General features: G+C 50.4%; 9 protein-coding genes across 9 annotated transcripts; 4 read left to right on the forward strand and 5 right to left on the reverse strand.

Annotated features, from left to right (window-relative positions):
- Positions 1-2,101: 2,101 nt before the first annotated feature.
- On the forward strand, positions 2,102-3,069 carry AKAW2_40885S (zinc-binding alcohol dehydrogenase family protein; the record flags this gene model as incomplete). Its single annotated transcript, XM_041689263.1, has 2 exons — positions 2,102-2,225; positions 2,306-3,069. The coding sequence occupies 2 exons, from the start codon at positions 2,102-2,104 to the stop codon at positions 3,067-3,069; spliced, it is 888 nt and encodes a 295-aa protein (XP_041542965.1).
- A 1,072-nt stretch (positions 3,070-4,141) lies between these two features.
- Positions 4,142-5,587, forward strand: AKAW2_40886S (putative NRPS-like protein biosynthetic cluster; the record flags this gene model as incomplete). The annotated part of the gene is made up of 2 exons (XM_041689264.1): positions 4,142-4,175; positions 4,236-5,587. The coding sequence occupies 2 exons, from the start codon at positions 4,142-4,144 to the stop codon at positions 5,585-5,587; spliced, it is 1,386 nt and encodes a 461-aa protein (XP_041542966.1).
- Positions 5,588-6,313: 726 nt separating this feature from the next.
- On the reverse strand, positions 6,314-8,704 carry AKAW2_40887A (anoctamin family protein; the record flags this gene model as incomplete). The annotated part of the gene is made up of 4 exons (XM_041689265.1): positions 6,314-7,975; positions 8,037-8,331; positions 8,389-8,542; positions 8,611-8,704. 4 exons carry the CDS (start codon positions 8,702-8,704, stop codon positions 6,314-6,316), a joined length of 2,205 nt encoding a protein of 734 aa, XP_041542967.1.
- A 3,018-nt stretch (positions 8,705-11,722) lies between these two features.
- AKAW2_40888S (class I SAM-dependent methyltransferase) lies at positions 11,723-12,523 on the forward strand (the record flags this gene model as incomplete). The annotated part of the gene is made up of 1 exon (XM_041689266.1): positions 11,723-12,523. The coding sequence occupies one exon, from the start codon at positions 11,723-11,725 to the stop codon at positions 12,521-12,523; it is 801 nt and encodes a 266-aa protein (XP_041542968.1).
- A 531-nt stretch (positions 12,524-13,054) lies between these two features.
- AKAW2_40889A (WW domain protein) lies at positions 13,055-14,046 on the reverse strand (the record flags this gene model as incomplete). The annotated part of the gene is made up of 2 exons (XM_041689267.1): positions 13,055-13,203; positions 13,278-14,046. 2 exons carry the CDS (start codon positions 14,044-14,046, stop codon positions 13,055-13,057), a joined length of 918 nt encoding a protein of 305 aa, XP_041542969.1.
- Positions 14,047-15,836: 1,790 nt separating this feature from the next.
- Positions 15,837-17,702, reverse strand: AKAW2_40890A (putative membrane bound cation transporter; the record flags this gene model as incomplete). Its single annotated transcript, XM_041689269.1, has 6 exons — positions 15,837-15,900; positions 15,955-16,141; positions 16,189-17,356; positions 17,410-17,487; positions 17,538-17,609; positions 17,664-17,702. 6 exons carry the CDS (start codon positions 17,700-17,702, stop codon positions 15,837-15,839), a joined length of 1,608 nt encoding a protein of 535 aa, XP_041542970.1.
- A 64-nt stretch (positions 17,703-17,766) lies between these two features.
- Positions 17,767-18,573, reverse strand: AKAW2_40891A (uncharacterized protein; the record flags this gene model as incomplete). The annotated part of the gene is made up of 2 exons (XM_041689270.1): positions 17,767-18,422; positions 18,570-18,573. 2 exons carry the CDS (start codon positions 18,571-18,573, stop codon positions 17,767-17,769), a joined length of 660 nt encoding a protein of 219 aa, XP_041542971.1.
- A 2,763-nt stretch (positions 18,574-21,336) lies between these two features.
- AKAW2_40892S (uncharacterized protein) lies at positions 21,337-24,783 on the forward strand (the record flags this gene model as incomplete). The annotated part of the gene is made up of 7 exons (XM_041689271.1): positions 21,337-21,386; positions 21,441-21,542; positions 21,596-21,880; positions 21,931-23,575; positions 23,625-23,714; positions 23,766-24,613; positions 24,696-24,783. 7 exons carry the CDS (start codon positions 21,337-21,339, stop codon positions 24,781-24,783), a joined length of 3,108 nt encoding a protein of 1,035 aa, XP_041542972.1.
- A 262-nt stretch (positions 24,784-25,045) lies between these two features.
- On the reverse strand, positions 25,046-26,905 carry AKAW2_40893A (putative isoamyl alcohol oxidase; the record flags this gene model as incomplete). The annotated part of the gene is made up of 2 exons (XM_041689272.1): positions 25,046-26,375; positions 26,439-26,905. 2 exons carry the CDS (start codon positions 26,903-26,905, stop codon positions 25,046-25,048), a joined length of 1,797 nt encoding a protein of 598 aa, XP_041542973.1.
- Positions 26,906-27,060: the final 155 nt, after the last annotated feature.

Genomic DNA, 27,060 nt, shown 5'->3' on the forward strand with positions numbered 1-27,060 from the left:
TTACCCTTCTTAGACCTCATGCACGCGTACGTACTATTTTTTGACTTCTCCCCCCCCTCTCGAATGGGGGACCCTCATTGTAACCCGACGCCATTTTTCCACATGATATCTCAACTGCCGGTCACTCTATCAGGTCAATGCCACACCCACCGTACCTTGGGAGCGGTGTCTCAGCAATGACACGGCTGATATGTGATATTATACGAAGATCAACAGTACCTCCGCTAAAGCTCGGGGAACAGCTCTGGTCGGGGAGAATTACTGGGGGAAATGTCTGAAAGTTACGTCGAGCGGAAGAGTGGATATCTACCGAGCCTGCAAGGTATCGCGCTAGCACCCGACAGTTATGGACCTATCAGGACAGTGGATCTTGTTTACAAAACCTCTCAGAATGTGCGCAAAAGAATATCTATTCCGGTCCCGGCCATGCCTTGGGTGTTTGCGGTCTGCAATGTCATAAGCATCCTACTTGGGGATCTAGTCGAGAGGTATTCTTGTCCCGGCCTGGAAGCCGTGCCTGTACTGAGTTCGATAGAGTTGTGGATCTAGGTCTGGTCATTTGGACAATCATTCACTACCAACCAAAAAGCAATGAATGTAACAGACACTAAGTAGAGAGGCTTCTAGCCATATACCTAGGCTATACCAGGAAAGTTTGACATTGCATCGTGGGAACTTACTACTTCCTTATAGTCCATGCAGGCGGATGGGCTGAACCAGTCAGACCCCATCGACAGGGTTAGGGGGCCAGGCCTCGAGAAGGGCACCCCAGGATTATCTCAATGCAATTGACACTAGGAGCTTGGAGACTGCATATTGCTTGTTCGTGCTCGATCCCCCGCAGGCCTTCCGGGGTTTCGGCTCACATCGCCATGCAGCACGCAGGCGACAAGACTCTACTCTAAATACTGCTTCAGACCAGCGCAGCTCATTTAGAGTAGAAATAAAATGAAGAAAGGTAGACTTCCAAGCTATCGGAGTGAATCATACATAACTGATCAAGAAGCAGGAAGCAGGAAATGCGCGAATACAATTTCATCAGATAGTCAGAATTGTAATGAGAGAGAAACAAAGAGAGAGAGAGAAGAGTAAGCTAAGTAGCAGTGGCATATTTACCGCCAGTCACATGCTTCACCATGGGCGGGTGGATCCTTCATCAAATCTGGGTTAAACTGACCTTCCAGATCGGGGCAAGCTATCCAAACTTAGTTACTCGGGCTCTGTGACAGGTTCGATGGATATCTGTCATATCGTTCTCTGATAAAACCAACATTTAATAGCTGTTGGATGGAAGGCTCTGCATTACAGGGGCACCATTACGACTCAAGCTTTCAGGTATGACATGGGCTGTCACTCCTCTTGTGAGAAGAGAAATCCACACTTACTACTATCGTTACTGCTACATTGACCAGGCAAATTAGACCCACTACAATGGATCTTCACTTTCTTTTCTCTTTAATGTTCTTTCAAGTATCTTTACTCATGGGAATTGACGAAAGTGAGTGTTCGCACTAGGCTGCGGGATGTTCAGACAAGTCCCAGAACAGCAATTCCTCAGTTACCTGTCATATGTGCCAGCATAGTTTCTGCAGTAAGAATACTTTATTGCATCCGATGTTTCTAACTGCATATGAATGGCTTGAACACCTTCTGGGTCGCAACTTCCCGGATAGACAGATGTCAACTCGTCCGCTTCGTGTATCACTTGTAAGTAGTGATGAGTATTCCAAGAGTGGCACCTCCAACTGTACAAGACAGTGATGGCGGGAAAGGTTCTGCAACCACACCAACATTTACCCTGCAGTGGATAGCTGTTCAAGAAAGCTCACCGCAAGATTCGACAACAGCTGCTACCGCAGCTTCGGCAGCTAACACCATCCCCTCTGGGGTAACTATTGGAATCTGTCATATGGGCTGAATCCGGCCTTTGACGTTGCTTATCTATATCTCCGGCATTATTTCACTCTTTTCTCGTTACTCCGAAGTTATAGTTGTTGAAAAGGTTCATTCTACCTAAAGCTTGGAACGATCCTATCCCTGAAGACCAATATCTCTTAGTCCACGAATTTAGCGCAAAACGTCGTCATCATCCACATATATCATGGTTGCAAAGTTGAACACACACCTAGCAGTGGTAACGCAAGGCCCGAAACAGGCCAGATTGGTGACCGATCGACCAATTCCCAGCCTGCGCGATGATTACATGCTCGTCAGAACCGTAACAGGTAAATACATCATCCACCTATTCTTTCCATTGCTTCAGTGACCCTCATTGTCGGCTTCTTCTTCTCACACCATAACGCAGTGGCTCTCAACCCGACAGACTGGAAACATATCGACTTAGTGCCTAGTGATGGATGTACCGTGGGCTGTGACTTTGCCGGCATCGTCGAGGAGGTCGGTCCCAAAGTGCCCGAGAGATTCCAGAAGGGAGATCGGGTACTGGGCCTCACACACGGATGCAACGCCGTCGAGCCTGAAGATGGCGCGTTTGGCCAATATGTCATGGCCAAGGGAAATGGGCAGCTCAAGATTCCGGGATGGATGAGCTGGGAGGACGCTTGTACGGTTGGGGTCGGATACACGACTGTTGGCCAAAGTCTATATCAGAACCTTGGAATTCCAATGCCTGGAAAGCCGAGGAGCGCTACTACACCGAAGACTGTCTTGATTTATGGAGGATCGACCGCGACAGGTACCTTGGCTATTCAGTGTGCTAAGCTATCCGGAATGGAGGTGATCACGACGTGCTCGGTCAGCAATTTTGACATGGTCAAGGAACTCGGGGCGGATGCGGTGTTTGACTATAGCAAGCCTAATGCGGCGGCCGAGATCCGGAGGTATACCAGGGATAACTTGAAGCTGTGCTTTGACACCGTCGCAATGGCTACCTCGGCTCAGTTTTGTGCAGAAGCTCTGACCAGTAAAGCTGGAGGCCGGTATCACACACTGCAGGAACTACGATGCCCTCGGCGAGATGTCCGCTCCACTGTCTCAATGGCGTATACGTCGTGGGAGAGCCATACACGATGGGACCCCAGAAGGTGCCCGCCAAACCAATTGATATGAAGCATCACCTGGTATGGCAGTCAGTGTTTCAGGACTTGTTAGACCAGGGTAAAATCAAAACCCATCCGGTGTCTAAGCAGCCATATGGGCTCAAGGGAGTGTTGTCTGGACTGGAGATGTTGCGCGAGAACAAAGTACGAGGGCAGAAGTTGGTTTACCGGTTAGATGAAACACCACATCAATTTTAGTTTCTATTTTTGGTTGCATAGCTGTATGGTGAAGCTTTGATGTGGAAAATGTAATAATCAAGTACTTACATTCATAACTGCATGATCACCCGGATGAATGCAATACCTAAAGCAATGATTTACACGATAAACTCTAAAAGGCGCCTACTGTAAGCTGTCACAATCCATAGCATCCGCTGTCACCATGTCCCGTATCAACCCTGGAGACATATCAGACACATCCAATGGTCGGACCCACATCATATTAATCGTGGAGGTGCTTTTTACCTGGTTTTCGGGTGTTGTCCGTCCACCACGACTATAGAAGCTTAACATGTTGGTAGATCTCTCAACATAATTCAACCTCTCGACTATGGCACGGTTGTGATACTTCATGCTGTTCTAGCAGGAATAATCAGATATCCAAAAGCCTGAAGTCATTGGCAACCCTTGTCCTAAGCGAACCAGCAGGCTTCAGTTGAACTGGGCAATTTTGCGTCCGGGGCATGACGAAAATAATACACTGCAGCAGACTTGGAGTACGCCGTTGCCTGAATACAGTATCTGTTGATTCTTGATCTCCTTTCCAATTGTTCTTTTTCTACAAGATATCTTGAGCGGTTTCACATTGTCTGGGATGATACGTGGTCGCAACTGCGATCGTCCGATACAGCACATTGCCAATGAAGAATAACAAGGATTGGCGGTTTATTGAACCCTCGAGGTCTCCCTAAACAGGTTACCAATAAGCAAGCTTCCGCTGGAAAGAAGGCTTGTTTTTGTCTCAAAAGCCTACTCGCATTATATAGGATAACTGACGAAGAAGAAAACGAAAGAGAAAAGTCATGTTCCTCCCATTTTATCGCGCGTAAAATGTGGTTGTACAACATCCCTATGGCTTTTCGATGATGGACAATCTCGAGAGACTACGACGAGCCGGTCAGTGAAACGCAGTACAAAAGCCGAGAGAAGGGACATCATCTGACGAAGAGCCAACAGGGCCCCTAGAGAAATTCTTCCTCGCACGTGCTCTGACCGAGCACGCCAACGTGGCAATATCAGCAACCTATATCCTCCCAGAAGCCTTCACTCTGCCCACCCAAGAATATGTATATAAAGCACTTGGAACATTGATCAGCAAAAATGCTGCCCTATCGGCAATCCCGGTCAAAGACGACAACGATACCTGGTTCTTCCGACTCCCAGAAATCGACCTCGGCCAGACTGTATCCTTCCAAAAGCGTACCCGTGACTATCCTGCTGAAGAGAAGCCAGACACTGAACTGTGTGAACTACTGCAGGTCCATCAGAAAGCCGAGTTCATAGCGCCCCTGCCATTCTGGAGACTGATCGTCTTGACAGAGACGAATGGGCAGCGCTTCACAGCGATATATATATTCCACCATGTAATTGCGGATGGCATATCGGGAAAGGCGTTTCATGAGACATTCCTCGAGGCATTACATGATGCTGCTATTTCCTTGACCTCGGGAGAGGCTACAAGACAGGTGATCCAATCGCCTAAGCTCTCTATGCTGCCAAACCTGGAAGCAGTCCACCCGTGCTCTATGAGCTTTACTTTCCTCCTCAAACAATTTTTCCAGCACAAAATATATCCCTATCGCGATCCGGGTCTTTGGACAGGTCCGAAGTCATCTAAACCATTTGACATCGAGATCCGCCAGATTGTTATCCCCGAAACAGTATCTACAGCGCTAAGAAACCGATGTCGTCAGAACCAGGCTACTATAACCTCGGCTATACATACAGCGGTTGCACGAAGTCTCCTTGCGCATCTGCCAGAGGAGTACACAAGACTAGAAGCATTCAGCGCCATGTCGTCTCGTCGGTGGTTGAAGGAAGAAGAGGGGATCACAGATCAATCCATGGGTGTCTGGGTCATGGATTTCAGGGAAAGTTTCTTCCGGAAGCAGATGGATCAGTATTCTTCTGACAGCTTTCCGTGGGAAGTCGCGAGGGCATCCTGCGCCACGATAAAACAGGTGCTAAGTCGCGAAGGCAAAGATACTAGTGTGGGATTGCTCAAATATGCGGATATGTGGAAATATATACAGAGTCAGATAGGCAAGGACCGAGATAGAAGCTTTAAGACATCGAATCTGGGGGTTGTGAAATCAGCCCAGGAAGGAGAGTCGTGGCCGCAGATTAGACAGATGATGTTCACCCAGCCGTTTGATGGGCTGTCTGCACCTTTGGCCGTGTCTTCTATCACTGGGGGTGATGGCTGTTTGGTTCTAGGAATTATATGGCAGAAAGGCCTTGCAGAGTCAGAGATGTTTGAGGGTGTTGTTGATGGGATTGCTACGGAGTTGCATAATGCCGCGAATTGATTTATCAGGTATGCGGCCACAAAGAACAATTTGTGGAAGACATCTTGGATGGAAAGCAGAATGTATTCAGCTCTGAAGCTGAGAGTATATCTACTTAACCTGATTCAGTTGCTCCTATTCGTGACTCACAGCTACTAGGACTTCGTATATAGGATATGGTCTTCGAAGATATATATAGGCAATATTCCCCTTTCTTACAGCCATCGATAGACCCCCAAGAGATTATCATTTCCTAGACCCCGTTGCTTCATTGAGTGCTTACAGGTAGAATGAAATACCTCCAGTAGGATCTTGGAACTACTCGTAAGCCAAACCCCCACCCACCTTTCCTCGGACAAATATGGCTTTCCTGATGGCTTTCCGCCATCATGTCACTACAGTCTAGGGATTACTGTCTGACGTGAACCAGAATGGCTACGTAGGTAGAAACCTATATGCGCATACTTCAATATACAACAGGGAAGTTTCGAATCATCATCAATTATTACTAGTCTAATGTATACATACAGAATCAAAAGTAATGAATCAAGGCGACAAACACATAAAAATAATAAAGAAAAAAAGGAGATAATGTTCTAAGACAGCTAGTGATCATCACGTACAGACCACATTCTTCCGTCCCGCAGGCTCATTCTAACCATCTACCTGTGACGGTTACTGAATCAGAAAGCATCAAATTAATGAGTGACAAATCTATAATAATGAGTGACTGGTGTATTGAGTATATCAAGCGCCCTTGGCGCCCTTAACAGGCCCGGTCTTCGAACCGTCCATGTTAGTGTTCAGGGCCTTGATCAGTCGAACGCCTGCGTCCGCTGTCTCATTGGGAGCCCACGACCAGAAGCGTCCACCGCGGCCCATTTCGTGGTGATGCCCGGGGTGCAGGAAGTCTTCCTTAGTACCAGGGACATCAGTGGACGAGGAGAAAACGCTGACCCGGTCCTGGAACCGGACTCGCGGTTTAGCCCGAGGGGATACCCGGCCCGACGTGGCTTCCAAGAAGCGTTTGCGCATAGCGTAGCGCTTCGATTCCTCGCGACGGAGGGAGATGAAGCTAATTCTTTCGAGTCCGCTTCGCACGATGAAGCGAACACCAACGTAGGCCCATTCGGCAAGGAGGAGAGTGAGAAGGAGGGACGACATGTTGACCTCCTGGAGTCCGGCGCGGTAAAGGTACACGATGGCGGCGGTGGACAAGGTACCGAGCCAGCTGAGCACTTCCAGACCCATGAGAGATGGACCGATCGAGTCAGCTCGGATGGGGGGAGGTCTTTGACACTCCAAGCTCAATTTGAAGAAATCGCCTCGCAGTTCCAGCCAGTTGTTGGCGAGGAAACCCAAGGAGACCAAGGGCCATGCAACTCCAAATAGAGCGAGAGAGCCAAACTGCACGCACATCTCCAGAATATCTTCATGAACATCGTACTCATCCGCGTCGATTTCGTCACGGACACGCGAGAGGAAACCAGCTTCTTCCGGAGCATCGACTAGGAGTTGATCGGTCCTCTGAGAGTAGCCACGAGGACGCGAAGAGTCCCGACCTTCGCGCCAGTCACGCCACTTGTGCATCAGGGTTTGCTTGACATAGGGAAGCACAATTTCCTCGCCGAAGTTGAGGATCTGAGCGGTCGCAGAGAGATAGATCACTTCCTGTTGCAGTCGGGAGGTGTCAATATGGATTTCTCGGGCAATGTTGGCGGAAAGGAGACCGTAAGAGCGAAGAGTGTCAAGATAGGGCACAATCTTGCTTCCAAATGGGACGTATACAAATGCGGTCAGTAGCGTGGGCAAAAAGGCCGTAATAAAGTGCATCACGAATGTCTTGGCTGTCTGTGCCAGGTCGTACTGATCCTGCGTGCGGTAGTTCTCGTAGTCGGTCAAACGCTTCGCAAACTCCGTCAGGACATTGGTGATGGAGGGCAAGGAGAGCGAAAACAGAACGGTCGGCAGAAACTCCAAGTATGCCTTCATTGGGCCATTGTACACTTCTGACACCAAGATTTCCAGAGCAAATGATAGGATAATCAAGCTACCCAATGCCAAGCTTGCAACGGTTGCAAAGGGAATCATCAGGAGCTGTCGAGCGAATTGCCTATGAGCCGAGAACACGCGAATGGTCTCGCCGGTATGCGGATTTTGAAATTCTTTGTCCCAAACCCATTCTGGTCGGTTCACTTTGAGAAATCCTACGTCCTTGACGTTCCAGCGCAAGCTCAGGTCGAGCTCGCGGGTTTTCCAGTACTCGACGAACACGATGCCCCAGATGCAAGTCACTACCGCACATGTAATCGAATAGGGGCCCAGGTAGAACCAAGAGAAGACGCCCCAGACAGCCGGGAAAATCAGGAAACAGGAATAGCAGTGGATAAAGGCAAAGTAGAAAGCAACCTGAGATGTTAGTATATTTACAGAGCCAAAGAGACCCAACTAAGTTTCTGATGGTGCTCACCTTCTCGCCAAACAACGCGCGAATAGCGTCAAGATCCTCAGCCGTCAAGAAAATAGTCCGGCTCCATTTCCGGAGTAGCTCCGCGTTGGCGGAGCGGTCATGCAGAGGGATAGCCGCCGTGATATTCTTCCATTGGCCCACCTTGGGGGTAATTCCAGCGCCTCCAAGATGCTTCTGCCATGTCACCGCATGGTAAACAGATCTGAGGGCCTCCGCAGGAGTGTCGGCGTCAGTCTCGCCCTCGTCTCCGCCCTCAGGAAATTCGTGGATGATTCCATGAAGCCAGTCCTTGACACTATACGCCGTTAGCTTTCCCGACCATGCGCCATTTGTTGTTACCGATCATCCGTACCGAGATTTGTGTACCAGGTTGCCCAACAGATCGGGCGGGACTCGAATGCAGACGAGTAGGGAGGCACCGTAGCCATGACGGACTTGTACCTGGAGATGCGCTTCTTGAAGGTCGTGGATCAAAGTTCGAAACTCTTGGATCGCCTGGGAGAGCTCTGGACGGGAAGAAGACGGTGTGAGATCGGGCGTCAGCCGGATGGAATTGGGAGGAATGATTGCTTACCAACATCTTCGAACGAGTAGTGGATGACCCAATCGACGCCGAAATTATCCAGTTCGGCCTGGTCGAGGGCTCCGTGTCCAGCAAAGAGACCCATCCTGGATCAACTGACGAAAGGAAGGACAGGAAGATTCACAGAAGGGGGTGAAAGGGGGAAGAAAAAAAGCAAAGAATACCAGATCAGATTCGAGCGATCGATAACGAACGAGATAGCCTCATCTCCGCGGGGACTCACGGATGCATCCGAGCTCGGTGGGATGGGGAAGGGAGGGGGAAAGCCGATGGGGAACTGAAGAGAAGGGGGAGGAAAAAGGGAAGGAAAAGAGAAGGATTGCAAGGGATAGAACGGATGACGCTCGCCTGATTGATTGCGATGGGAAGAACTACTTTCTTTTACGGCGTAGCGTGAGATTTTCACAGCGGCATTCTGATTATTAATGGATATTAATTAGTTATGTGTCCATCCAGGCGGGATGATATCAGTTGTTCAGCGTACTCACGATACAACGAAATTCACGATGCCCCATCCCTTCGACTGGCCAGCTTGCCTTTGATTTACCCGAGGGCCGTGCCAAGTCCTCCTCAGCCCTACAGGGCGACACGACCATTGGTTCGCTGCGGTGGCTCTAGCCGGATTAGCAATCCAGCTGTTACACCGTCTGTTCTCTTTGAAATCTTCAATGGTTGATACCTGTATTACCGAAGTTATATCCGTGGTTTGGTGCTGAAATTCTGACGCACTCCCCCGCGTCCAAGACAGGGGAAGAACGAGGGGCTTAAATTAAACTGCGATGCTTATTGAAATACTTAAAATCAGTCATGGGCGCGATCATTCCCTCGCATATTACTTACTTGATTTAATCTAGTTTTCTCTAGAGATTAAAAGCATGCTATTGTAAGCATCTCAAGCAACCTGCGCACCGTACATGAAATACTGCTGCCTGACCCAGACAATCCTTGCTTCTTGCGTCACCCGGTAATGATTGGTCTTCGAATGCCCGTTCAATTTTAGCAGCGACTCGGCTGAAAGCGGAATGGTCGATGTGGGCCCTCAGCGGGGCGCTAAGACAACAACCAATTATGGTGCTCCACTGCGCCCAATAATGAAGCAAATCCCTGCAGGCATCCATTTTTGGCTGGTAATGAACGGGTTACCAACCAACAGCTTACCATGTAACTTACCGTGCTGGTACCTCAAGTTTGCCTTTTCCAGACGCCAAAAGCAACCTCATGGACCAGGCACCGAGCTATTGGCAGAACTTCAAATGGCTCGAATCTCCCCCGTCAACCTCCCAGACCCCCAGTCTGCGTCCGGCAGTAACGAGTCAATCCATCTAGCCTACAGCCGCAAAACCGACTCGCGTGGTCTAGCTAGGTCCCCGCAATAATAAAGTCAGAGATAACGGCCTGCCCACTGCGCAGCGCGCTCCACTCCAGCCAGCTTCACTGCAGCATCACTCATCATTCCGTGAGCTCCGGCCGAGGATCCAGCCTCTATCTGCCACTTCATTAAACCTACGATATAAATATCACATCAAAAGACCCTGGATCGTCCTGTTTCCTTGTCCACTAGTCCTTACTAGACGGATCTTCGACCACTAGCGTGGAACATCACCCTTTTCTATCCCATGGAATCGATGCTTGCTTCGACTGTTGATCTCATGGCTCGTCGTTTCTTCCCAGGACATAGCGCCGCTTTAGGCCTGAGTCTATTCCTCTTTCTGTTTATGTTCCTTCCGACGCTCGTGGTCTTGCTAGCTGTCGTGGTGTTCTTCCTGTTCTACTATCCTCGTCTTCAGAAGCCGTCGTCGCATGATCATTAGTATCTGTTTTTGGAAGCAGACGCTTGGTATGTATGCTGCAATAGTCATGAAATTGCTAATGCTGATCATGTTTTAGTACAATATAATATATGGAATACGGAGTTTACGACATGATACCACCGGGTTTGACAACGTTGTTTATATATCATGTATTATTATGTGGCATGATATACACCACGAGAAATTCTACCTTCTTATGTTAATCCTATTTTTCTTAACTACGGAAATTGTTTTCCTAATAGTTGGTCATTTAATAGAAATACTACTATTATGCCCAAATGCATTCGAAGCTGCGATGCCTTCGTTGGTTCGGAACTGACAGTCGGGAACAGTATAAGACTATGTGGATCAGATATATTAAGCAATTGCCAGCCCGTGACAACTGCATAATCTAACGAAGGCAGTGGCAAGATTACTGTGACCTAGTATCACCAGTAAGGCTTTCTCACAAGGAGTACTAGTCACTCCATCCCGACAGGGGTGCGATCCCGTAGTAACAATCAGCCTATCCAATATTCTTTTGTACCCACACTAGTGTCAACCTTATCACAATTAGCATAGTCTAACTCTCACGGTCTAGACTTACCTGCGTAGCTCACTCTCTATCCAGCTCCCTTGCCCCTATACTAGTTCTTAACTCTTTTTTTCTCTTCCTAACCAATAATAAGTGAGTATGTCATACCGAGATCTTTCTCCTTACTATATACAACAGTTTGAGTGAGTCGAACTATATACCAACAGTCCGGTTAACACCTCACTTAGAGTAGACCACATTGATTGTTCCTAAAATGAGCAGCATATCAAGTGCACCTGAACTTAGAATATATATATCAGCTCACAATGCCCATCCTCACCCTCAAATCAAAGCATGACGTGTGAAGGCGGTGTACCTCAATATACACCTCGGATCTCAAGTTACCCCACCATTCGGAATTCCGTTGCCTCAAACACACAACTCTCACCAACTATACGATCCTCCCAACCCGAGCATAGGCAACAGCCCCCTGAAAACAAGCAAAACTATCAAATCTGCACCAGTCCAAGCTCCGCTGCGGTTCTAACAATACATTTTAACGACCGATAATGTGCCTATACACCACCCCGGAGTTCAACTTCGGAACTCCGACCTACGGAGCGGGAATGACAGCATAGGTGGGGACTCATCCATATAAATATCCCCATGAGCACCAGCAATTGCCATTCAACTTTACCTCACAAATACCACAAAGAAACAACTACACATTCATCAACCCTCAAACCAATACCACATACATACATACATCCAACCAACAATGACAACCTACACAACTGACCACGCCCCCGCGGTCCTCCAAACCCACGGGTGGCGCACCCTCAGCAACTCCGTCCCCTACATCCTCCCCTACCTCAAACCCAACATGACCATCCTCGATATCGGCTGCGGCCCCGGTAGCATCACGATCGACTTCGCGCGACACGTGCCCTCCGGCCACGTAACGGGCGTCGAATACGTCGCGGACCCACTGGAGCAAGCACGCACGCTCGCCTCCTCGGAAGGCATCACAAACATCACCTTCCAAGTAGCCGACATCCACGCCCTCCCGTTCCCCGACAACACCTTCGACCTGGTGCACGTGCACCAAGTGCTCCAACACATCGCGGACCCCGTGCTGGCGCTGCGCGAAATGCGCCGCGTGGCTAAACCCGACGGGGGGATTATCGCGGCCCGCGAATCCAGTGCCATGACGTGGTATCCTGAGAATAAGGGGATTGAGCTGTGGTTGGATATGACGACGAAGATGGCGAGGGAGAAGGGTGGGAATCCGCACCCCGGGTCGAGGATTCATGTGTGGGCGGAAGAGGCCGGGTTTGTGCAGGAGAGGATTAAGAAGACGGCGGGGTCGTGGTGCTTTAGTAGTCCGGAGGAACGGAGGTATTGGGGGGGTTCGATGGCCGGGAGGGCGGCGAATTCGGGGTTTGCGACGCAGGCGCTGGAGGGGGGGTTTGCGAGTAAAGAGCAGTTGGAGGCGGTTGTGAGGGGGTGGGAGGAGTTTGTGGAGTGTGAGAGGGCGTGGTTTGGGTTGTTGCATGGGGAGATTGTTTGTTGGAAGTAGGGTTGGTTAGTTATTGGGTGTGTTAGGGGGGAGGGGGAATTTGTATAGTACGTATGTAGTACTGCTTAGATGGACCTGTAGTATTTGTAGTATTGCGGTGAGGGGATGAGATACCGTGTATAGATGTGATGATGAGTTGAAGGGTGGATATATGTCGAACAGTAGCTACTATAGTACTATCATTATGTATCCAATTAACACAGTTCATCGTATAATTGTGTACAGGGTACTCTCATTATTAGTGCGTTGTGATAAATACCAGAGATACTATGATAATATCATATCGACAGCAAGTATTGTAAGTTATCAGTAGAGCGAGAAACTGACCGCCGAGGCGACAATGCATCTCCAACTACAAGTTCATTGAGTATCATGTCAAGACACAACTACGCCCCAGACATCTTTTTGTGTCTGTCAAATATATTCCTTGAACAAGGTATGAGTTAAATGCATAATAGATACAGCTAAACAATCCCGAAAGCTATGCGAATAGAATTTGGTTATTAACAAGCAGAGACAGGTATGCCGCATCTACCATCCATCCTCCTCGTAATCATATGCAGGCTCCTCTCCACGCTCGATGATAGTAGTTTCACGCTCGTAGACGACAGGCGGCCGGTCATAGTCATACGACTGTTGTTCTTCACGCTCCTCTTCCTCCTCTTTTTCCTCGTGTTCATCTATTGTTCTCGTTAGTATACAGTTATATCATGACCATGGATGTGGTCTTGGGGGAAGGAAAAAGGGGACGTACGAATCTCGTGGGAAATGAATGCAGCGCCGAGAGCACCAACAGCCAGACCAGCTGCGCCACCCATAAGCATGTTCTTACGGTCCTTCTTCTTCTGCTCCTCCTCGGAGATCTGCTGAGCCTGGGGGTCGGGGTAGTACCCGCCCTCCTGCGGCGGAGGGGGGCTTGCGTAGTAGCCCGGACCACCGGCCGGGGGAGGACCAGGGGGAGGCATGTCGCGGGACATGTCAGCGGGAAGCTCCCATTCTGTGCGGCCGGAAGGCATGTGGACGTAGTAGGCGCGGCGGAGGTTGGGCTCCCACTCCTGGGCCCATTCCATGGGAAGAGGAGGGGGAGGGACGGGAGGAGGACGAGCGGAAGGAGGAGGGCTGGCGTAGGGAGGACGGGGAGCAGGAGAGTCGAAGCCGCGTTCGCCACCTTCGTAGGGAGGACGAGGAGCAGGAGAGTCGAAGCCGCGTTCGCCACCTTCGTAGGGAGGACGAGGAGCAGGAGAGTCGAAGCCGCGTTCGCCACCTTCGTAGGGAGGCCGGTCACCGTATGGGGGACGGTCGTAGGGAGGGCGCTCCGGCGGAGGAGGACCGGAGTTGTATCTCTCTGGAGGGGGGCGCTCATAGGAAGGGCGGTCGTAAGGAGAACCCTCGTAACGAGGACGGTCATAGGGGGGCCGCTCCGGGGGAGGACCGCCCTCGTAGGGAGGACGGTCGTATGGCGGACGCTCGTATGGAGGGCGTCCGCCGTAGTAGGGTTCTTGTGGTGGGGGGTAGTAAGACATGGTGGTTATGGAAGGATTAGGAAGTTAGGAGAGAAAGGGTAAAAAGGATGAGAGGGAAGAAGAGAATAAGGGAAGGATGAAAGACCCTTAAATATTCAAAGCGGCTCCTGAGACCCTGTCAGGTGGAGGGGGGAAGTTTGGACTTTGGACACGGATGCATCATTGGGGGTGGCCCCTCTTCGACTTCACACCCTGCCACTGGCGCGTAAGTAACAGTTAGGCCGGGATTAACGGCTCCCAGGGATTGGAACTCAGCCCATCGGGACCCAGACAGGCGCTAAGAGTAAGGAGAAGGGTTCCCCACTGGGTTATTAGCTGGGATGGGGAAGCGTCAATAGTCGGGTGGATGAGTGGTGACTGGGAGGCTGTAGATCTGGCAGTCTGGAGATGCACAACGGGATTAGGCAGAGACGTAAACCATGGACGGTATCATGGCCCCTGAAGGGCGGTGGATCCCGGGATCAACCGGGAGTCTAGAATGAAACGCATTTTCTATTCACAAATACCACAAGATGGACTGGACAGAGTGGCTGGACGGGTGTGCCCTGGTGAAGGCATGATGATGATGATTGTACAATGGCAAGTAACCAGCTGCAGAGAGGCAGCAAGATGCGTCAGATGGAGGGGCGTTGATGCCTAGCAGACTTAGCTAATAGTTCGCTCTTAGCCATGCAATGCAGTCAGTCACTCATGAAATGAAACCAACCAAATCGAATCAATGCTAAGAATAATTCTCCGTCTGACTTGTTCCTCCGACTCTCCCCTTTTCGGTTGCTTGGCGCCACACAGGGCTGGTACTGTGGAACTGGTCTTCCCAGCCAATCGGAATACATAATATCCCTTCAGCCACAGTCTCAATCACCCACTCCGTATCATCCCCGTATCATCGATCATCATCCAGCGGGTTTATGTCTTCCCCGTTGGGCAGGGTTCCAGAAGGCGGGTGGTTCAACCGGTTGAGCATAGCCACCTTAAAGTGAGATTTCATATTGGATAACTGCATCATGCTAAAGAATGCTAAAGAATAGAATATTGCCTCCAAGCGAGCCTCCCTAAGCGAAATGCAGCAACGGCGCAAAAGCAAACTAGTACTGTAGTAGCCGCTGTATCTGGAACGTCCATTGATTACGCCAAGACTAGCCCCTCCGATAGCCCCTGACCGAAGCAGCCACGTGTGTCTTACCGAGTGGCTGTACATCCACTGTTAGCCTTAGTGGTACACCGTAATAATGACAGGCTCAGCCACATCTGTCGCTCTGCATTCCAGATGCAGTCATCGCTGTCGGACCTGTCTTGACAACACTGCGCCAAGAGCGTACTTACTGACGCATTACTTGAGAAGAAAGTATCAGTGCCTCGTTGCCTACAGTTAGATCCTGCGCCATATCGACAGGATGCGCGGAGAGAGTACTACTCCTGCGCCAGGAAATCTACTCGGCTTGGCAGGCGATGTATTAGATATTGTTGCATCGGAGCGGGATTTAAGGGTATCAAATGGTCGTACTATTGCTGCAGAAAATCCCGCAATCCACAAGAAAGAACATTTCCGAGAAGTGGTAGTTTGCATTCTGAATTGTCTAGACTAAACCAGGCAGCATTATTGGCAATCTCGTTCAATGGAACCATCCTCCTCTCGCCCACCGTCTAACATAAACCCTCCGTCTTCTTCCCATGTCTCCGAACCCACCTCCGTAGCTCACTAACCTCCCTCTACTCCACCACCACTGTGCAGTCGGGTATTAGAACACCCGATGTTATGACATAGGTCTTAATGAACCCCTGCCAGCTGCTTATCCTCCAGCAGTGCCAAGATCGCTGGACTGTCCACTACCAGGATAATAAAACGCAGCAACACTTGAAGCTCGTTAGCCACTGAATAAACGCAACTCTAGAGAGAATTCAACTTACCCTATGATGACATAGGCTGCAATGAGCAAAGACCCTTCCAAATAGTTGCTTCGGCCATCCAAGACCAGGAAGTTGACAACAAAGGCCGTGACAAACAAACAGATGGTCTCGAATAGCGTGAAGTACAAAGACATGTCCTTGTCCATACACCAACCCAGGATGACCACCAGTGGCGTAACAAAAATAGCTGTGACGAATGAGCCTCTGTTATCAGACAAAACAATAAAAACATACCGATTTGAATACTACTTCCTACCGATACACCGATTGCCAGGTCCATCTTGTTCTTGGTGGCCACACTGACGGCGGTCACGTGCTCGGCGGCGTTGCCAACAATAGGGAGGATGATCAGACCGATAAAGGCTTCACTGACAGACGAGCTCTCGATCATGGTGGGGATAGCGTCGACGAGGAACTCCGCACACACTGCGACAAGTCCGGTTGACACCAGAAGCATCACCACCGCTGCGGTGCGAGACATTTCAGGTTCCGGCTGCTCGGGGACTGCTTCAATTGGGTTGTTGGCCACGGCCGTGGGCATGCGAGAAGCACCCCGGGCAAACTGAACGGAATTTCCTGGTGGTGGAGGGCGGTTGGTGAAAGAGGGTAGAGAATGCGTTCGTCGAAGGCCATAGGGATTTGAGGGACTTGCGGGCACCGTCGAGTTAGGAGCGGCCAAGTTGCTCGAAAAAACAGTGTTGCTTAATAGAGATGGGATGGTTGGACGGAAGGGCGATCGCCTTTTGGCAGGTTCGGTTGCTTCTCCAACCTCCACCGGAGGCTGAGGATGATCCAAGGCTGGTTCTGTCTGGGATGTCTTCATGGATGGGCGGCCAGTCACAGTTGTGCCCTTCACAGATGTAGCGGCATTGTCCTTTTCGGCACGACGCTGCTTTCGTCGCTCACGCCTTTTGGCCTTTCGATCCTCCTTGGAGGCTTTGTCCTGTGGTTGTCCGAAGTCCCGGGTCTGAGGTTCATGATCGGCATCGTATCTGCTGTCATCTCCAAAATCGATGACAAACGAGCCAGACCCATCGGCTTGAGTAACACTCAGGTCACCAGCAGAACCAGCATGCTCATCTATAACGGCTGCAGGAGGAATATCGGCCGATGACTTCTTACGGAATGACTGTGGAGAGACCGTACCATGCGAGCTGGTGCTCGACTTGCGATGACGCCTATGTTTCATGGCCCTCTTTATACGCTTGGCGGTGGACCAGGAGGTTGTCGTATCCACAGACTCATCCGATGAACTGCTCGAGTCTGACGAACTATTCATGAATTCAGCAAGAACACCGGGGTGAGATTCCTCATCGATGATCTGTTGTGGGATACTGGCGTAAAGATAGGCGTGGGATTTGAGCTGGAATATGATGTACAAAACGTACACCAGGAGCAAGACCTGATCGAAAAATTTAGAAAGGTATGACATGATTGGCAGTTGATACTACTTACAACACTTGTTCCACGGCTAACTTTGAGTGTGTATTTATCTGCATCTCCGGCGTCCGACCAGGAAGCATGGAACGCCGTCTGGATACGTCAGCAAGTATAGGGTAACCCGGAGGGATGCGCAGACATACCGGCAAGAGCAAACTCATGACACTCAAACTGAGGAGACATGCACTCATTTGAGTGACAGTGCTATTATAAATCTGGCACATGTTAGTTTGGCGAACGCGTACAGCTCAGGTTGCTGGCAGATTTACCTGTTCCTGGAAGCGCAAGCCTCCCAACAGAAAGGCCATACCCAAGATCAGCAGTAGGTTTGCTAAGATGGATCCCAGCAGGGATGCTTGGACGATCCGAATCTCATTCTGGACAAGTTAGAGCGATCCTTGACTCTGTTGCAGAACCGGTTGGCTCACCTTGACTAGAGCAATACTGAACGAATTCGCTGTGATTAGTATTTGTGTATGCACATGCTCTTATAAGCAACAACTTACATGCTACCGAAACGTTAGCAACAGTCAGGGGTAAATGGGTGGATTCGGGAACATACAAGATGATCAACTCTACTGCATTTCCAAAGGTGACGTTAATGAGCGCACCTACGGTGTCACCCAATCGACTGGCGACACACTCGGTGGCATGGCTGAGCAGACCGGCCAAGGGGATGATAGCTATCGCATTCATGGCAAAGACCAGGCCTGGATTGAGTCCAGCGGCCTGGACCGCAATGCCGACAGGGACGAAGACGAGCAGCACATTGACCCAGCTGTGGCACAGAGCGCGTTTGGTGTGTCCGGTGAAGCGAACAATTCCATCCTTCATCCGGACGAACAGTGGGCGCTCAGTGGTTTGATTGGCATCTTTTTCCGACTCCGGGCTAGCCGGGTCACGTATACCTTCTTTCACTTGAGCATCTTGAGCCGAAGCGTCCTCAGAGGACTGGGTGTTGGACTGGTTTTGACCCTGGGAATTATTCGGGGTAGACGCGTGAGCTTTCGCCCACGAGTGAATCCGGTCTGCATAGCAAAGAGATAGAATGTTAGTCAGGGGGGTCAAGATGGATACAATCATTGATGAGATGTCAAATGAATGAAATCGTGTGAGGGCCTCTAGTGGGCCAGGGAAGGGATGGCGATAGGAGGCAGATAGGGAGAGGCACTCACGCATGTATTTCAGAGCCAGGAACGGAAAGGATCAGATAAAGAAGGCAAGAGGGGCCCTCGATAAGACGTGTGTGATAAACTGGTGAAGAGGAAGCTGTGTCAAACACAGGAACTGAAGAAGCAAGCCAAGCTTCAGGAAGGAGAATATAGATAGGAAGAGAGGGTCTCTGGAAGTAACCTGCGCGACCGGACTATTATAAGGGAATGGAGAAGTCAACCTTTCTGGGACGGGGGGGAGGCCCTGTGGCATGGAAGCAGGACCAATGATGCTTGCCAAGACAGCAGGATGATCATCCTGATCCTGACCTTATTCTGAACTGGAGCCATGGTCCGCCCCGTTTCGCAGCAGTCGAGTCGCAGTGAATTGCCGTCGCCTCGACACGCAGCTGGTCTCCACCTTGCACCTTATCAATCGTAGCCAACAGTTGCTCTAACATCCTATCACATCACTTTTAGATAGGTACCTACGCAAATTACCCCAACAAGTACTGCTGAGGTCATCTCCTCTTGTGATATTTCCGACCAGAGCTCGGAGAACTGGGTTCCAATGGTGTCATCGGCTATTTTTCAATTTCGGACTCGGAGATGTCAGCGATCACGGGCGGGACTTCTCCGTTTGTCAGTCGACAGAGAATCAAAAAAGTTGAATACTAATGATGAATCAGATAGCTACTATTATTTTTGGGCCGCTCGATGGGATAAAGGTCTCCACCCCTGGGCCGCGGACCCATAGGGGCAAATCTCAATCCATCTCACCTTTTTCCAGAATCCGTCTATGAGATGCACACCTACGACATCAACAGTGGGGCCAGCGAAACTAGGGTTGAAAGGAGTCAACAGCAGTTAGTTGATTATGAGACTATCTACATTTTTCGATTGCGTAGCTTCTATTTCAGGGTGCCGTGGCTTGCAGAGGTAAGGGGGTAAAGATACCCTGTTACGCAACGGATAGAACAGAAAACAGACACACACAACGATGACTGAAAGTTGTGAATTCCATAACCCCGACCGAGAATTGAGGCCAGAACGGGCGGGCTTGGAAGTGATTTGCCAAGTCCACCTGTCTTTCTCAACAAATAAAACTCTTCCCCCAAATCTTCTCCCCGAGAAACCCTCCAATCAGACCCGCTGGTTTCCTGCGCCTGCCCCGAGGTCCACTAGTGGCTCGTTCTTGATTGGTCGGCACTACGTCAGGAGTCAGCCTCGTTTCGGTAGCATTTCTCCGGATTCCGGTATCCCATACCCGTACTTTACAGGGGAGCCAACAGCTTTGGGTAACGCGTCACATGAGCTTGTCCCTGCAAAGGCTCAATGAGCTTTCGTCAGCGTCAGAATCTCTCCGGAATGTTGACAGGTCTTCTCGTCGCTCAATACGTGTTCAAGGTACAAAGTACTTTCAGTATCTCTCTCATACGTCCTCTTTGGCCATTCAGCGCGGTTCCTTAGAATCCGCTGACTCACGATCTAGACCATGGACTCGTCATCCCCAACCGTCTCCGCAGCAGTGTGGCTGAGCGAGAAGCTATGGCTGTGCCGTGGACCGTTGTGATGGAACTGCCATCGACGCATTGAGTTCATATTGACGGTGCCTTCGGACAGATTCCATCCTATCATTATAGTTTCACATCATTGTCGCTTATTGCGTTTCCGGCTTGGCATCTGGAAATGGAATGAGAACCAGACAACTCTGGTCTTCTTCATTGTTTCTCAACAAAGTATATCTGGATATTCTGGACACGACGAGATCATGACGGCCCAGCGCGCCTCGTAACCCCGCAACAGCGTCCGATTTGGAAGATGCATGTCCGGATGTCAGTGCATCTGACCGTCTTGGCCAGTGGGTAGAAGCACAAAGAATAGTAACCACGACCAGAGTACATATGCGGGGTGATGTCCTAGCGTTCGTTGGTACCTTTGCAGGCATGATGTGTCCGTCCACTCGTCATCATGTCGCGCTGGAGTAATGTCATCCAACCATTCGAACGCCTGTTCCATTCATTTCAAATTGGCTCTATCGTAGAACACGAGTCATCCTATGGCCAAAGCATCCTTAGTCCTCCCCGAAAGCATGCAGCGACAGCCAGTGTATAGGTCACGTGACTGTATGCGGAGGGACGTGACGGCAAAGGTTTCATCCGCTCGCATTATCGTCCGCTTCATATTATCTCCTCTACTTTATAATGGCTCGTCGGGGAGTTACGGTTAAGATCAATAATTATGTTAGAGACCTTATCTCACTGCTCGGACTCAGATGACGATAAGTTTTGGAAATGATATTGTTCATCCGCAAGGTTACTGCTCGCCCAAAAGACTAGATTCTCAACAGTTAACTCTTGCGTATACTATGTATTTTGGCATCACCTGATACTGCCTACTGCCAATCAGCCAATTTGACCAGCTACGGAAGCCCACAAGGAAATCGCGCCTACTATTCCTCTAACCATGTCAGCCCTGCATCTCATTCAAGAGCTATCTGATGGCCGAAATCCCCAGCCGATAATGTTGCGGACGCCCCGTGAAGAAGAAACCTTCTTCTATCGGCATTTGGCTCGGCACGCGTCACGAGATCCAGGCACGGCAACCCGACCCGGATGCGGCCGTCACTCAGCCCGGCTCGATCGATGATCTTTCGGCGAGCTAAGAGGATCAGAAGAATGAAAATTCTTCATCTTATTTTACACACTCTATCTAATCAGCCCATATGCGAGCATACGCAGTATCCTGCTTCCCGTGACCTTAGCTGTACGGTCACAGCAGTCAATGCACAATGGCTCCCTCAAGGAGCGCTGGCGGGGCTAGAATGGCCGGGTTGCTGAGGTAGGCAATTGTCGCAGTATCTGTGTAGTTGGGATGAACTAAAACTTTCAACAGTATTTTAAATCCCTTGACATGGAGACAGCGGCTCGACTTGGACACTCGGTCCTTCCTTATCATGCTGAAGGGCGCTTTGCCACCGACAATTGTGATAGCGATGTAGGTCATATTACGTATCAATCTCTCGAATAAGTGTAGCTGATATCTAGCAGTTACCAGAGTAGTGCTATATCCGACATTACCCTCACGATCGGGTATCTATCAGCTCTCATTTCGGTCCTGTCTCAAGCACTGACACCGCGGGCCAAGTTCATGCGGATCATGTTTTATGATCTCTTGTCAACATGTGTATCAGCTTCTCTTTGTTGCTTAGCGATATTCTGCGCCGTACGAGCGAGACAACATAACACCCCTCCCGATGCTAGTGAGGCCGTCCGGAATGGCTTCAGTAGCGATGCCTGTGCCGTGTCCGCTATATGGCTGATATTCATGATTTGGTATGTCCATCTACGTTGATAGCGTTTTCAATTTCGCTAAACTTATGCAGGGCCGCAAATACTATCCGTGCTTGGCGCCCGCAGGAGCTGCAGGATCCTATGGTAGCTTTCTCGATCTTTTCTTCTGTTACTATCACTCGCGGTGGCATGTTCACCACACTATCCGAGGGTCTTTCATTAGTTTCAAGACTGTTAAAGGGGTTTATGCTGGGGTTTGCCATTGCCACCGGGGTCTCTCTCCTTATACTACCAATCACTAGCCGCGGACATGTCTTCGACGATATCAGGGGTTACGTCGCGCAGATCGATAACGTACTCGAGTCCCAGATCGACTTTGTCAAGGGGACGTCAGAGGTATGGACCGGAAGTCAAGGGCTTCTGAAGAGGACGCGCACAGCACGAAGTATGCGAGACATGCAAAGCAGTCCCAGTTTGGATCTGGAAGCGAAGCAGAAGCGCTTGACAGCATCAATCACTAAATTGAACGGGCTACATGGGAAGCTACAATCAGACCTGCTCTATTCGAAAGACGAAATCGCATGGGGAAAACTGTCAGCAGGCGACCTGAGTAGTATTGGAGGGTTGCTACGGGGTATTTTGCTGCCCCTTTCAGGAATGGCTATGCTACCTGAGGTTCTGGACATGATTGTCAGAAACGAAGGAACGCGCAACAGCAGTTTGGGATCGCTCGACGCCGAGCAGGATTCTGTGAAACAATCTGAGATGCAAAAGGTAGCCCAAACACTTCAAGATCGCCTAGTGGTCTCTTCCAGGTTGGTGACAGTTGGATTGCAATATGTCTTGCTGGCACTTGGGCTATCTAAGCGCAAGAACATCGAGAAACAATACTCAGGAAAAGCAGATGAGGAAGGGACGGGAGAACTACTCACACCACTAGAGCCACAATTCGCACAGCGTTTTGGACAAGAAATGCGAAACTACTTCTCACGCCGCAAGGACCTTACAAGAAATCTCGCATCTCTTGAGGCGTTCAGTGTCTCAGAGAAGCCGGATGATGCCACCTCCCAAGAGGACCTGACAGCCATTGCGACAGACCCTGACGTCAAGCAAGAGTTCTTTCTCATACTGTTCATGGGGCATCTGCAGGACAACCTACTGACCGCGACCCTCGACTTGATCCGTTTCGCTGATGACCGAATCCAGGATGGCACTATGAAGTGCAGCAGACTGATTCTCCCCAGACTCAACACCATCCGTAAATGGCTTTCACTTAATACCGACCACGACACCAAGTCTGCTCCGGATCGGAGACAATCATCTCATGTCGATCCAGCTGCCCTTGGCCAGACCGAAGCGAACAACTTCCCGGATCCTGAACACCTGCCCCCAGCCAACTGGTTTGAGAAAGGCAGTTTGGCGCTTCGTTACTTATCGCACATTATCAGTTCCGAGCAAAGTATTTTTGGTTTCCGAGTTGCAGCAGCAGCATTTTCTGTTGGTATTCTGGCATACCTGCGTAAGACACAGGACTTCTTCATCCACCAAAGATGCATCTGGGCCATGATTGTCATCGTGATTGGGATGAACCCGACCAGCGGACAGACAATGTTTGGCTTCGTTGCACGCATCGTCGCAACAGCCGTCTCGTTAGTCCTGAGTTTGATTGTGTGGTATATCGTGGACGAGAAGACCCCGGGTGTCATAGTGTTCCTCTACCTCGCCAACGTCTTCGAGGTAAGCCAGCATCATCTACATACCAGCCACCTACTAACCTATCCAACAGTACTACTTTTACGTCAAAGTCCCGCAATACTTCGGAGCCTCTGTGATCGCCATCGTCACCCTAAACGTCATCGTAGGCTACGAGCTACAAGTAAGAACCCCTCCCGAATCCCCTCAAAACAACCCACTCTAACCCAACCAGGTCCGCAAACTCGGCATCGAAGTCGCCACCTCCAACGGCCAACCCTACTACCCTATCTACCTCTTCGGCCCATACAAACTCGCCGCCGTCGCCGCCGGCTGCGCCATCTCCTTCTTCTGGGTCATCTTCCCCTACCCCATAACCGCCAAAACCACCCTCCGCAAGACTCTCGGACGCGGACTCTTCGTCCTCGCCAAATTCTACAGCTGCATGCACACAACCATCGAGCTCTGGCTCACCGGCGAACTCGACACCAACACCACCACCACCGAAGACGGCGACATCCGCTCCGCATCCTCCACCCTCCAACGCACCCGCCACAAAGTCTTCAAAGAAGAAATGCTCCTCCTAAACAGCCTCCGCATGCACAGCCACTTCAGCTCCTTCGAGCCTCCTATCGGTGGGAAATTCCCCCGTGCAACTTATGATGAAATCATCTCGCAGATCCAGCGCATGCTCACTAGCATGGCGTTGATGGCGCATACCACTCAGAACATGGATGCTTTGTCCACTACCACCACCACAACCAACACCACTGACAATAATAATAATAATAATGATAATAATAAATGGATCTCCCGCCTGGCATCAATAGCCCTCCAATCCAGCGGCTTCAAATCCCACAAAATCACCTCCCTACTCTGCCACTTGTCCGCTTCGGTGCAGAATTCTCAGCCGTTACCGCCGTATCTCGAGACGGGGGATACATTCCCGCTTGCAAGGGAGCTGCAGCGCATTGATGAGGAGTTATTGAGTATTCGACACGTGGAGGATCCGGCTTTCTCGGCGTTTGTTTGTCTAGAGGTTTTGAGGTCCGTGGTTAGTTGCTCGTTGGATGATTTGTTGAGGTATGTGGTTGATTCCCCCTTTTTCTTTATAATATTTCATATGATGTGGATATGTTTTTACTAATGGTGATTCTTGTTATAGGAATGTGAAAAGCTTAGTTGGGGAGTTGAGCTTTGATTTGCATGTTCGGGATGGGGGTGAGATGCAGCGGTTGATGCAGGAGGATTAGGTGGTTGGGTTGGGGGAGTACATATATTGTTGTATATCATCGTGATATGTATATATAATTGTTCAATTGTCTACATTTATAATAGCATCGTATACTCGTTTACCTAGGTTACGTCTTCAGCTAAGCAGACAGTAACAGATACTAAAGCTCAAATATCTATATCATAGCATACTGCTAAAAGAACTATATACACACACACATACTACTAACACAAAGAAGAGAAAATAACTACCTATCACAACCTAAACAAATGTTTCCCCATCTACACCCTACAAAGCAACCCACTCCTCAAATCAAACTCCCACTCATCACTTCCCACCCCAGAATACACCCAGAGACTTCCCCTCGGATCATATCTCCTCTTAACCTCCACCAACCTTTCATACCCATCTCCATAGAAGTCCCTCTTCCAGGTACTACTAAACGGATTACCCTCATTCATATACGCCCCCATATTCGGCGCCCAATTCCTCCACACCGGCTCCAGCACACTCTCATACCATTCCGCTGCCTCAGCCAGCGACGCCGCAGGATCACCGGTTTCGTTCACGGAGCCGCCATACGCCATGACGTGTGCGTAAGCGCTGCGCCATGATGGAAGGACGCTCCCGCGGCGCTGTTCGGGCACGTTAGCGGTGCCGGGGCCGCCCTGGAGGCCGAAGATCAGGAGGGAGCCGGAGCCGGATTGGGAGGCGGAGATTTGTTGCAAGTAGTAGATGAGATCCGCTTGTGGGAGGGATGAGAGCTCGGATTTGCCGAGGAGGCGGCTTGTGAAGAGGCTGGATGCGCCGGCGGATTGGCTGGCGAGGAAGTTCGGTTTAATGTAGGACCAGTAGGGTTGGGAGGTTGGGGGTGTGAATTTGGTGGTAATTCGGGTTGTGTTGTCGGTGAGTTGGGTAGAGAGGTTGTAGAGAGTGGTGTTCATGGCTTGGACGGTGGTGTTGTAGGCGATTAAGCTGATGATTACAGCTGGACCGGCGAGGACTTCGTCGACGCCAGCGTAGGTGCTTGCTGATTTGCCGGTCGCGGCCATGATGGTGCCTGTGATGCCGGAGTCCATGAGGTATGGGATCTGGGATGCTGTTTCGGCGAAGGCGGTCCAGGAAGCTAGTTCTGAGACGTTGGAGTTGTTGGATGCGTAGATGGTCAGGCCGCCGGTTACGACGTTCTCTGGGATTGGATGCGTTTTTAGGATGAACTCGGTCACTACGCCGAATTGGCCACCACCGGCGCCACGGACGGCCCAGAAGATGTCTTGGTTTTGGGCGTCGTTTGCGGTGAGGATGTGGCCCTCCGGGGTGATGACTGTGACTTGGTACACGTTGTCGGAGGCGAGGCCGTAGTGGCTGGATAGGAGGCCGTGGCCTCCGTTCTGGATCAGGCCGCCTAGGCCTACTGTGGCGTCTTCGCCGCCTACGACTGTCCGGTTGTGTTGGGTTACGGCTGAGGTATAGACAGTGCCCCAGTTGTTGCCGCCGCCGCAGATTAGCACGTCTGCGGTTTTGTTGGTGCCGGGGACATGCCAGGTTGAGTTGTGGTGGATGTGGTTGAAGTTGTGGGTCCAGATTGAGAGGGAGTAGGCACCGGTTGATCTTGAGGGGGTAGGTTAGCTGAGTTGAGTCATTGAGGAGATGGAGTAATGAGGGTATACGTACCGGCCGTTAAGATCGTGGCCTGTAGATTTCACGACGATGCGAATGTCCCTCTGCGATGCCCATGACATGGCCGTTGCGACCTGCTCTTCGGTAGTGGCATTGACGATGTATTGGGGCATGCCGCCGATACTGCATCCCTTGTCCTTGGTATAGCCGGCGACACCTGGGGGTACGCAGGAGTTGTTGTTGTAGATGGAGTAGTCGTTGCTTTCAGGCCATGCGGCATGGTAGGCTGCGTAGGACCAGTGGTCTTTCACCGAGGAGCAGTTGTACGACGAGCCCAACGGGTTTCCTGCATAGCAGGAAGAGGCAGCAGGGGCAGTTCGAATAAGAGACCCGCCAATAGATTGGTTCAAAGCCGACCACTCCTCGATTGAAGGCCAAGCTGCATCACCGGGGGTAGTTTTGCAGTTGGCCGCAGCCAATGCTGGAAGGGCGATGAGTGACAGGAGCTTTGGGAGCATCATTGTCACGTTGGTTGTATTGTTGTAGATTCATTCTGGAGTACATGAAAGAATGCCGGGTCTTATATATTCTGTGATAGAACGCGATTACGACTGAATTTCCATGCTGTTGTACCTTGGCCCATGGATATCCTGAATAGGAAATTGAAAACGAATAC

The sequence above is a fragment of the Aspergillus luchuensis genome, chromosome 4 (genome assembly GCF_016861625.1).
Source record: "Aspergillus luchuensis IFO 4308 DNA, chromosome 4, nearly complete sequence".
Taxonomy (NCBI): domain Eukaryota; kingdom Fungi; phylum Ascomycota; class Eurotiomycetes; order Eurotiales; family Aspergillaceae; genus Aspergillus; species Aspergillus luchuensis.